General features: G+C 36.4%; 1 protein-coding gene across 4 annotated transcripts in view; it reads left to right on the plus strand.

Moving 5' to 3' along the window:
- The window catches only part of dpp6a (dipeptidyl-peptidase 6a), a 455,219-nt gene that overhangs the window by 238,058 nt on the left and 204,723 nt on the right, over positions 1-12,438 (plus strand). Inside the window, exon 1 of one of the 4 annotated variants that reach the window (XM_056450195.1) lies at positions 7,977-8,301. The exons of the other annotated variants lie outside the window; for them this stretch is intronic. Coding sequence (XP_056306170.1) covers positions 8,245-8,301 — 57 coding nt within the window. The 5' untranslated portion in view covers positions 7,977-8,244. Of the gene's footprint in view, positions 1-7,976; positions 8,302-12,438 lie in introns of those variants that run through there. 4 annotated transcript variants of the gene reach the window in all.

The following is a 12,438-nucleotide window of genomic DNA, read 5'->3' on the forward strand; positions in this document are numbered from 1 at the left end:
AACAGAGTACAAGTAACACAATGTAATTGTGCACCTGTTGATTACCCACAGGTGTGTTTTGCTTTATTATAACACATACATTTGCAATGGAGAATATGTTGGTGATTGTTTTTTGTAGGCAGAATAGCATGTTTTGACTGAGCTTTCATTTTATAATTATAAATATATATTTTTTTAAATTAATATTAATCTTGAAGCTTGACAGTTATGATCACTGTAACAGTTGCAAATCACACTCAGAACTGGGACAAGCAGAACCACAAATTCGATTGTTCCCGTGATGGGAGTGATATATAGGTACAGTATAGGGAGTAAGTAGTGGAGGCCAGATAGTAAACTTCACTCCCATTACCTCAAAGTGACGCACTAAAGGGTGATTTACAGGCCCTGTCCCAAATGGCACACTTTATGTGGACTTTAATTCACCTGGCCTTAAATTGCATGCACTTGCTAAGTGTATGAGTCGTAGGGTGTCCCATTTGTCAATTTAATGCTCTGAAATGTGCTCATCAGCGCCCCCTTTGCACCATTTGTCAAAATAGACTTTGGTATAAATCAATAAATTTGAAAATTGTAAATTTCACACTCACATTTGAGCATCTAACTGTGGTACAATAAAAGCTCTGCTGTTTTCATGTCATGTCTCTCATCAGCAACTGCTTCAGCACTCTAGTTTCTACAAAATCGCTAACTTGATTGAGCAAAGCTATGATTGTCATGCACATCTTCTCAAAGAAGCATGGTGTGATTTTTAGTAAGTCTCCTCTGAACAGCCAGAGGGCACTCTCACAGAAACACAATAACCTGTTTAAATACACATGAAGAAATCCAGGAAATCCTCTGGAGAAAATATCGGTTGCTGACGGATTCATTTCAAACACTGAACTGTAGTTATGATGTTTGTGTGATGAGTTTGGAGTAAAAACATGTTATTATATGTTGTAATTTTGCATGCACCTTTTACAAGAGCAGTAGTTCATTGTTAAGTGACATAAACACCTGTCTTTAAACACCTGCCACACTCCCATTATCTGATTGCTGCTGCAAGAAATCAAGTGTATCTGTCTGCGGACTGCAAGACAGGAGCGTAAGATGACGAGGATAAACTTGAGGCAAATTGAACGAAAATGACTCGAAAAAAGATTCGTTTATCTTAATGAACGAGACTCAAAAGTCTGAGTCAGTAAAAGGATCCGAACTTCATATCACTAGCATAAGTTCCGTAGGATGTAATTAAGATGGCAACTTCCATTATTCCACACTCAGTCACAACATCATCAAAATATGCCTTTGTTTGTTGTAAATATGTGCCCTCTAGTGGTGAAAATTACTTATGGTGCATTTAAAAACTAATGCTAAAGTCTTTAGCTTCGTTGTTAATATACCCACCTGCCATGAAAGAGATGCCCTTCGAAACTAGCTTAAATACCACCAAAGGTGTTAACCTTAGTGAAATTTCAGAGACAAAATCCAAACCCAGGCTCATTCTGAAAACGTAGTCCCATGGATGTTTCTGGAGACCGCGAAATACGTCCCGGGAGGTATGTATTTTTGCAGTTTTTGTTTTCGCGAATCCACGAGAGGCCGCCACGTGCACTTTTTTGTATCTTAAATTTCTCTTACGAGTGCCGTTCTCGCCTGCTGTTCTCGCGTAAACCCACCAGAGGCCGCTGTCGACCAAACATCTGTCTGACTGGTTGAATGACTGGATGACTAACTAATCGACAGACCCATCCTCCTCCTTCCCAAAACCCAACCAATTTTTTCGATTGACTCGCCCACCCACTTATTTCCCTAAAACCCAACCAACGATTTACAAAAGTTGTCCAGGAAAAGAAAAGCCCTCGTCTGATTTTTACCACATTTTCAGATTTTACCACATTCTCACCATGTTATTTAATCGTTAATTTTATGTTTTGGATTCTTTTTTTGTCTTACCTGATTTCTGGACCCGCTCTTCCCCGGACTCAAACCCCGTCATCGTCGCGGTCATCTCCTCTCTGCGTCTCAAGTCCGCCAACGCACACAACGAGTTAACTGGACAAACTGGTTGCGGCGGGAAAGCCCTCCACACAGGGTAAGCGGTCTGCCAGTAAGCGTGAAAAGGAACGGCGTCACACCGCTCAGTATTGTTAATTTTAAAAAAAATGAAACACAGCCATACGTACCCACGGCTACATAATTTGCGGTCTCCAGAAACGTCCGCCGGACTACGTTTTCAGAATGAGCCTGTGTTGCAAAATCCAGTCAATCCAATGTGAAGATAAGATTACACTCAATTTTATGTTGGTTATGCAAATTTTCCATGCTCAACAGGAAGCTGCTTGATGTGAAACTAAAGATCTTGTGAAATGTGTATTTTTATTCAATGTTTGACGTAGTAAAGACGCCAGAAACAAGCGTAACGTCCATCAAGTAGGTGTTTACATTGAAAAACAATGGAAAAGTAGCACATTGAAATGGGATAACATGTTCTGTGTCAACAAGCCCTAAGGGTCAAAATTAATTATCCATGGTGGTTTAGTTGTAACATCACTCATTGAATGGTTAAGCTGGCGTTGAATGGTTCTATAGGTCACCGCATGCATCAAAGGTTTCATTAAAACTCTGCGATTCATTGGGTTTGGCACACGAGGCCTTTGTCAGTGAGTTCATCTGTAATACTCAACAAAATGTGTATTTAAAGACCCACCAACCAAGGTCATTTATCATTCCGTGAATAGTTATTTGTCAGAATAACCAATAAGGCTGTGTATACGTTGGTCAGGCCCTACCACAGCAATAACATCTATTATGTGGCCGGCAGAGTGGCTGTATCCTTCAGCTATAGTGCATGCTGCTGGCAACTGTGACCAAAACGAATGCCATTAGCTTGGAGGTGATTGATTTGCTGAGAAGAGATCTTTCATTTCACCCATCACGAGGCTGATGAAAAATAAGAGCTGATTTGAAGGACAAGTAGCAGAGCAGAACTTGGATGGCGAAAACTATGTGAATGCGAGCCTATTGGGGGTTGATCAGCTCGTTCAGCTTCACGCGCGGCAAGCCACTCATCCTAAATGACAAAATTATGTGTCCTTTTCCTCTCGAGCAACATTTGAATAACATATGTTAAGAGGGAGTGCGTATTGACATTGAACTCCCTGCTATTGAGCTCAAAATACATGTCAAGCACCGGCTTTTTCTTAATGCTGATGGACAGACTGTTGAGTTTGTGTTGCTCAGCATGCCGTTGAGCACATACGGGTGTCTCTCTTGTCTTTTGCCGGTGGGGGATAATGATAAAGCGCCTTATGCGTATTCATTAAGAGATGGTGCCGAATGCCACTGCTGTTTCCCTCCACGTTCCTTGAACCCAGAGTTCCATGCTTGAAGGACATGAGCAAATCCACACTGTGAGTTTTGGTTTTAAAATCATGTGACCCCCCTGATGAATGGATGCTTTTGGGGATTTCGGAATAATTTGCCTTGTGAAAAGAACACACTTTGCCTTGCCCTTAATTAACAGCGAAGGCAAAGCATGTTCAAAAACCAGAACAGCAGAGACCTTGAGGAGAAATAAAAAGAGAATTAATTAACATTTAGAATGTCGTACCAGCTAGTCATCTTACATTGTTACAAATTTAACAATATAAAATAGACCTGAAACATTTGGCTGGACGGTTTTATCCGTGGAAATGGATTGTTTACATTTTTATTGTACATTTATCTCATACAGTATGTTACCATGAACCACAAAACCAGTGTACATTTTTTGAAATGGAGATTGTTACAACATCTGAAAGCTGAATAAATATGCTTTCAATTGATGTTTGTTACTTTAGAACAATATTTGGAAATCTGTAGTCTGAGATTTTGAAAAAAAAAAATCGAAATATTGAGAAAATCACTTTTGAAATGTGTAATATTGTTCAAAATGTAACACAATCTCAACTAAAAAATGAAGGGTGGAACGTAAAGTAGCTCCTCCTCTTTTTAAAAAATCAGCCAATAGTTTTTATCACAACTCTGTCAATGAGAGTAGTTGAGATCAAACGCATCACCTGAAATGCAAATGGGAAGCTTCTTGAAAGGGTGGGACAAGTCAGATAATAGAGCGCATATAATTGGCCCGAATATTTGATGAGAAACTGAAGTATGACACTGTGTCCTAAATACATGCGACGCGGCACCATCACACAATAAATGTGATTTTACTTCTGTGATGAAGACGTGCAAAATATTTATAAAAAACGTTGTGGCAGAACAACAGCATAAACTACTAAGACAATTATCACCCCAGGTACTGATTATGTGCTACCACTGTGAATTTAAATACAATTTTACATGACATTTATTTCCATACTCTGGACTGGAAATTAAGCTTTATGTTACTTTAGGTTTTGCTTTTAGTTTGCCAGTATTTGTCCATGAGGTGCTGTTGTCGCTATTTGTTTACATCTTCTAAAAGTTTGTCGATTTTATGCCACCTTCTTCCCCATGTCTAGAAAGCCATTTACTTCTATAATAATATAATTTTGACCCATACAATATATTTTTGCACATTGCCAAAAAACATACTGCACCTGTGCAGAATAAGAATAATTTTGTCATTCAGTGTTACATACTGCATATGACCAGGCTAAAACCACCAGAATTTTGGTAAACAGAACATTAAGATAATTATTGCATTCTTGCTTTTGATTGAATGTATGGAAAGTTTGGCCAATAAAGATAATCAATGACTCGTTATATAGAATAACCAATAGGGCTGTAGGATATTGGAAAAATCTGATATTGCGATACTTTCTTTTTTGGCGATAAATATTGTGAATGCTGTTTCACAAGATAGTTTGAATAGTACTTTTTGACGTTTTTTGGGGGTGGAGTCTAAAGGGCGTCACACACCGTATGCGCCACAACACGACACGCACATGACAGTTGAAAGTATCGCACTCCAGACGTGCACATTCGAATGGTATTTAAAATGAAACTAATCAGATGGCGCTCTGTGGCGCGGCAGAAAGATGAGCAGTGTCCTGAGCCGTGGTTAGGCGCTGCCGACAGCCACCGACTTGCGGTGCCGGTGTGTGTACCCTGATAGAAACCTATGTTTAGAATTCTGAAATGTATGGCGCTACGTGGCGCCGAGCGGCGCTTCTGGTGTGTGGCCCCTTAACAGTATTCAGGTGCAGAAATTGAATAATCACAATGCTTTTCTTACTTTGCTTGGTCTTGTTTCTAGTCCAAATATCTAAAACCTCTTAGATCAAGTAAAAATATTGTTTAGTTTTAAACTTCAGAAGAAATAAGTCAAAATTAAACAGTTTTTTGTTAAAATAAGCTAAATTATCTGCCAGTGGCGTAAGTAAAATTATCTTGTTTTTGCTTTGAAATGTAGATATTTGGTCTACAAAAATTCTAAGTAAGAAAAACTTTTTGTTGTTGTTGCATAAATCATATAAATTCTCTATAAATACAGTAATTAAATACAATTCTGTTGCTCCTGGTAAATTATAATCCAGACTTAACATAGCATATCTTGCAATAAGTCTAATGCGGATGCGCACATTGCTGTTTCAATACTGAAACGATATATTGTGCAGCGTTAATACAGTATAGATGAATATAGAAGAGTTACAAGATTATACGAGATATCCATTTTTTATGATTCTGGTTACAAAAACAACCTAACTGCAAATACCAAAGAAACTGCAAGGACACATCTAGATCCCAACTCATTTACAAATTGCAGTTCTGAAATCCTCTTTTATTTGGTTGTGAAAAGCTCCCACTCTGTTGGCATCTTGTCTTTTGACTCTTTCAAATGTACTTTGAAACTGAATTGCTTACATGGAATTTTAAAGACATTGACATCAAACTTGAACAGAACTTGACATGCACGCTACAGTTCAATACTAAAGTATGCTTATGGAATTTGAAAGAAGTAAATAGATAAACTGATGAACTGTAGCTGTTGAATCTTGTTGCATATAGTTAGTTTATTGTGTTGCAATCTGTTGATTTGGACAAACCCAATTTATAGAATGAATCAAACTTTGTCATTATAAAGATTGCATACCTGAAACAAACTTTAACATCCTAATACATATAGATATTAGATACAAAGAGCTTTTTAGGAATAGTCAGACTAAACAGCAGTTGGGGTATGCAGGTACAGTATAGCTGCTAGAAATAATAAAAAAAAAGTGAGACAAAATGGCTCAGAATGAACAGATTATCAACGAAATGGCCATTGTGCCAATGACTAAGTGGAATAATAACACTATATTACATATATTTACAATGTGCATGTTACAGAATTTTTAGGAGAGCATATGTGCCCTATTAAATCCATTTTATTTATTTTAATATTCCAATTTTCAAAAATTTACCCCCAATTTATGTAGGATTTAAATTTTTTTCGAGCAACAAAAAGATACTTTTTTAATAACCCTTTATAATAAGTTTCACTTTCTTCTTGAATTTAATTTTACACCTTTTAAAATAAATATATACAGTAGAAGAACAATTGTGTATTTATTCCTTTAAAATATAGTAGGTATAGTAGTATTAATAATAATAATAATAATAATAATAATAATAATAATAATAATAATAATAATAATGACAATTGTATATAATTTAATAATTAATTATAACTAAATATATTTTTTAAATAATATAATGTACCATTGGGTAACACTTTAGAATAATGGTCCGTTAGTTAATGTCTTTACTGACATTAACTTAGTATAAATAATCTTGTAAAGCTTTTATTATCGTTCATCGTTAACTAATGCATTTTTTAAACACAAAGTTGTGCTTAACATAAGTTAATGCACAGGGAGTTAAAATGAATTAACGTTATTTAACTTAAATAACAGCTAGCATTAATGAACACGAGGAGAACATGCAAACTCCACACAGAAATGGCAACTCACCCAGCCGGGGCTTGAACCAGTGACCTTCTTGCTGTGAGGTGATTGTGCTACCCACTGCACGTCTGCGCCACCATGACACCCATCCGTTTATATACCAAACAATATTTTTTTAAATTATCAAATATATATTTATAAGTTTAAATATATATCAAAATATGGGCCAACATTTTGAGGCAGCCTGTGCCACAATAGACTGCTGATTTAAATAAAGGGATAAGTAAGTAAATAAATAAATAAATAAATATTACTTAAATTATAGCTTTAATAATATAAAAAAACTGTTTATGATGAAACTTGACAACAAATTTAAATATTACTTCACTGAAAATTGATTCATTGGATTTACAATTGTTTTTTAAAGTGGTTGCAAACCATTTATGGGCTGAATTTAAACAAACAAATTAATTTTATTAATGTTCAACTTAAATTGTTTGTTTAAATTCAGCCTATATAAATTGTTTGCAACCACCTACCTTAAAAAAAAGAAAATCCAATAAACATTTTTTTCTGTTTTCTCTGCACTGTAAAAAATGCAGGGTTCCACACAATTCATTCATGTTGTCCCAACACAAATTAATTAAGTTAACTTCTATTAAGTTAGCACATTTCAGTCGATTGAACATAAAACAATAACTTTGTCCCACAAAATCTCAATTGTGTTGTTTCAGCTCATTTTAAGTAGTTTGAACAAGCAGCAAAAATAATTTTTGAGCGTATTTATCATTATTTATTTATTTATTTGTTTATTATTTATTTATTTAGCCTACATTAATTGATTCATTCATTCAACCATCCATTCGTAGCCTACATGCAAACACACACAATAACCTTTATGACATTGCTATTACATATTATCGTATTCGAACATGAAAACACACGTATGCTCACCTCACACGTTTTAATGTTCTCGCTTCAGGCATAAGGTGAAAAGGCGGCAGTCGTGTGTGTGTGTGTGTGTGTGTGTGTGTGTGCTCCTGCACAGAGGGGGGGGGGGGGGGGGGGATTCGAAAAGGCGGCAAGCGCGTGAAGGGGGAAGAGAGAAGCTCGCGTGCGCTCGCAGAAGACCGGTCTCTGTATCCAGGCTGTGAACGGTTTTCTCCGTGTCCGTTTTCCTCCGCTCCTCTCTCTCTTTCTCTTAGTTATTTGGCAACAGAGGCGTACCAATCATCCGAAGGACGACTTTAAAGATCAAATCTCGCGTCTCTCTGGGATTTTGCTGCATTTCTGCCGTTTTCCCCTCAGCATCTTCTCTCATCTTTGAAACCGTCAGCAGTCTCACCACAAACTGAATGTCTCTTGCTGTCTGTGGTAATTTGTTATCATGACCACTGCAAAGGAGTCAAATATATCGACCAAAACAGCTCAACAGCAAGAACAGGTACTGGAGAGATTTATTTATCTTTGATGGTCACTGGGATTGATACTTTGGTATTTTCAAGAGGTAAATTGCTTTAGTTAAACGTGAGGTGGTTTGTAAAACTGACAGCAAAAAGTATCGGTACTATCTTGTGATTTGTCTTAAATGTTTTATGGAAGCAGTGGGAATAGTGACAGATTGTTAACCATTTCATTCTCAAGGAGAGCGTGACCGGCTTTATCAGTTATGAATGACTAACTGCGCTTTAAAGTTATCAGTTTGGGTTAGATGTAAATTCATATTGTGTGCATATAACAAGTCTGATAATCGTTGATTATTCTGATTTACACACAGGAAAATAAAATAGTCGATATATTATAATATTAGAGTAATAAAAAGTTGATCTCCTGACATTACCAACAGTCAAATGATGCTTACAGTATATCAGGCATGGGACGATAACCGTTTTCAAGGTATACCGTGGTTTGGAAAAGTCAAGGTTTTAAAATCGCCAACATTTTCCGCTATGCCGTTCCTAAGGTATATGTAAGATTATATTATTTACATTTTTTTAATTTAGTTTTTAGGGAAACTGTATCTCCAGCAGAAAAGATATCCAAAAATGCTGTTTTTGTTGTTTTTGAAGCAAATGAAGACAGCAGTAGTCAATAATTCACTTTCATTATTCAGCCTGACATGTTTACTGCTCCAAAATATTTTAAACGTTTCTCAGAATAAAATATATTGTGTTCAAAAGGGAAAAAAGTTGTATTTTTAAACAGACATTTAAAAAAGAATATATTTTAGGGCAGTAATCACAATCCCGTGAAACCTTGATATTTTGTCCAAGGTTATCATACCATTAGAATCTTATTCTAAAACATTATACCTTAGATTAAAACATTTTTTTCCCTCTTTGCCTTGTTATGCTTCCTGTCATCTAAAACCTTAATTGTCATATTAAAAAAGACCAAAAAACATACCCGACTATCATAGTTTTAAAAGGAAATTTCACCCAAAATTGAAAATTACATCACAATTTTCTCTCCCTCATGTGGTTTTGAATTTTGAATTTTTTGAATTCACCTTTATGAATTTATTTAAGCGGTTCAACACAATATAGTATATTTTAAACACTGGTTGCTGGAACCCACACTCAAAAACTAAATCAACACAATTTTTGAGTTTTTAAATATACTTAAATTTGTAAAAACAATTCAGTTAAATGAATCAGTTTGTGTTGAGACAACATTAAGGAATTGTGTGGAACCCAGCAAAAAAAGATACTATGGATATCAATGGGCAGCAACCAGCAGTCCCATAATATCTTCTTTTGTTAACATGTGGTACAGGTGAATTGAATAAACTAAACTAGCCATAGTGTATGTGTGTGGATGAGTGTGTATGGATGTTTTCTAGTACTGGGTTGCAGCTGGAAGGGCATCCGCTGTGTAAAACATATGCTGGATAAGTTGGCTGACCATTCCCCTGTTGCGACCCCTGATTAATAAAAAGACTAAGCTGAAGGACAATTAATGAATCAGCTCGAATAGGTTTTGAACAAGTGATAGGCGAGTAAACGATGACAGAATTAAAATTTTTGGGTGAACTATTCCTTTAAAGACTTGCAATATGGTCTTGCAATATTATATAAGTTCATTTTTTTGCTGTGTGAACAGTTTAAGTCACATTGCTTCCCTCTCCTTTCAGAAGATTACTTGACTAACCCAACTGTGAATTACAGTACCTGTGAGTGGAAGCAGGTACAGAAACAGCCACAGGCAATACCGACAGGAACAAAGTGCAGTGCAGGAAAAGCAGTGTGAAAGGTGGAAGCCCCGCTAGAGACAGCAGAGAGAGGCCATGTGAACATGTCAAGGGCAGATACACTTTGACAGCAGGAATGGTAGATCTTTTGTTTTTCCACTTGTTTTGCAAAGAAAATGATCACCTAAAGAGCAAAGTTGACCTTTACATAAACATTATACATTGTTTATGAATTAAGCAATTTGACTCACCAATTTCACATCTTAATTTGGAGGAATTTCTTAGAGAAAGCAATACAAATGACAGGCATGTATTTAGATTCTCTAATAGGAAATGTTTCTATTATCCAAGCCATTAAAGTTGGGAGGTGCTGCCTTTAAGTTTTTGTAACTTTTAAGATATTCTTGTATTAAACTAAATCCATTAAGAATATATAATAGCACACCTTGTTGGTCTTAAGGTGAACAATTAATCTGTGCAAGTTAATCCACTTGAATAAACCAAATAAATAAATGTGTTTGCTTTGATAGTCTTTAACCAAAATCAAACCATTTGCTTCTGTTCTGGAATGGCAGTCCTTCACTGCTAACATCAGTTTGATGGCTTGGATGAAATATGCTTAGGACTGCACTATATATCACTTCAACATCGATATCACAATGTGCGCATCTGCAATAATCACATTGCAAGATCTGCAATGTTAAGTCTATTATAGTTGACCAGGAGCTTCTGACTTGTACTTAATTACTGTATTTACTCATTCATTTTCCTTCGGCTTAGTGCCTTTATTCATTAGGGATTGACGCAGAGGTATGAACAACCAACTTATCCAGCATATGTTTTACACGGCGGATACCCTTCAAGCTGCAAGTAATGGGAAACACCCATACACTCTCACAAGCATACTTATACGCTATGGCTAATTTAGTTTATTCAATTCACCTATAGCACATGTCTTTGGACTGTGGAGGAAACTGGAGCAACCGGCAGAAACCCACACCAACACGGGGAGAACATGCAAGCTTCACACAGACCTAGGCGGGACTCAAACCAGCGACCTTCTTGCTTTGAGGCAGCAGTGCTAACCACTGAGCCGTCATTTTGCCATTACTGTATATATACATAATTTATTTGATTTCTGAACTTAAAAAAAAATTTCTGACTCAATTTTTGTCTTGTTTCTAGACCAAATATCTACATTTCAAATGAAAACACAATTATTTTACTTACACCAATGACTTTTACTTGTTTTAAGGAAATTTAAGCTATCTTGTGAAACTATTCATATTGCAATATTTATCGCCGAAAAATGAAAGCAATATCAGATTTTTTCCACTTTCGTGCAGCCCTATTAGCCGTGTCTTTTTAACCATTCGTTTGCTGCTGTGAAAGATTAAAGTTAGTGCAAAATAAAACTCAACCCCCAACTCAATATTGCAACATAGGCTCATTTTGAAAATGTAGCCCTGTATGGATTTCTGGAGATTACGAATTATGTAGTCAGAAGTTCGTTGCATTTTATTTTTAAAATGAACGCTACGGGGCAGTATGATGCCTTTCCACCTGACCGCTTGCCTCCGTATGGATTGCTTTCCCGCTGTTACCAGTTTGTCCAGTTAGCTTGCCATGTACGTCGGCGGATTTAAGATGCAGAGAGGAGTTGACCATGACGACGGGGTCGAGTCTGGAGGAGAATGGTTCCAGAAAGCGGGTAAGACAAAAACAGAATCCAAAAAATGAAATAAACAAGTAAATAACAAGGTGAGAATGCGGTAAAATCTGAAAACGTGGTAAAAATCAGGGGGCTTTTCTTTTTCTGGATTGCTCTTTAAAGCTGATGTTTGGGTTTAGGGAAGTGGGTGGGCGGGTCAATCAGTGCTTTTTAAAACACTATTGGTTGGGTTTAGGGAAGGGGGAGGGTGGGTGAGTCGATCGATCAGTCAAACAGTCAGTCGACAGCGGCTTCTAGTGGATTTACGTGAAAAGATAAGGCGCAAATGGCACTCGCAAGAGAAATTTGAAATCTTAAAAGCATACACAGCGACCTCTGGTGGATGATCTGCAAAACTGCAAAAAAAAGGTATGTATCCTGGAATGTATTTGGCGCTCTCCAGAAATGTATATAGAGATAAGTTTTCAGAATGATCCTGGGTTGCAATTTTCTGTTTCAGTTGGAAAACCAATACTATCTCACAGCAATTCATAACATTTCGATTTAGTGGCTAATTAGTATTAATTTTAAAAATCAAATATTTTCGTACTACTGAACTGTCAAGTCAAGTCCAGTTGGCTTTATTATCATTTCAACAATATACAGTGCAGTACACAGTGAAATGAAAGGACCAAAGACTAAGGTGCTAAATCAAACAACATAACTTGACAATATAGCAC

Source organism: Danio aesculapii, chromosome 24 (genome assembly GCF_903798145.1).
Source record: "Danio aesculapii chromosome 24, fDanAes4.1, whole genome shotgun sequence".
NCBI classification, from domain to species: Eukaryota; Metazoa; Chordata; class Actinopteri; order Cypriniformes; family Danionidae; genus Danio; species Danio aesculapii.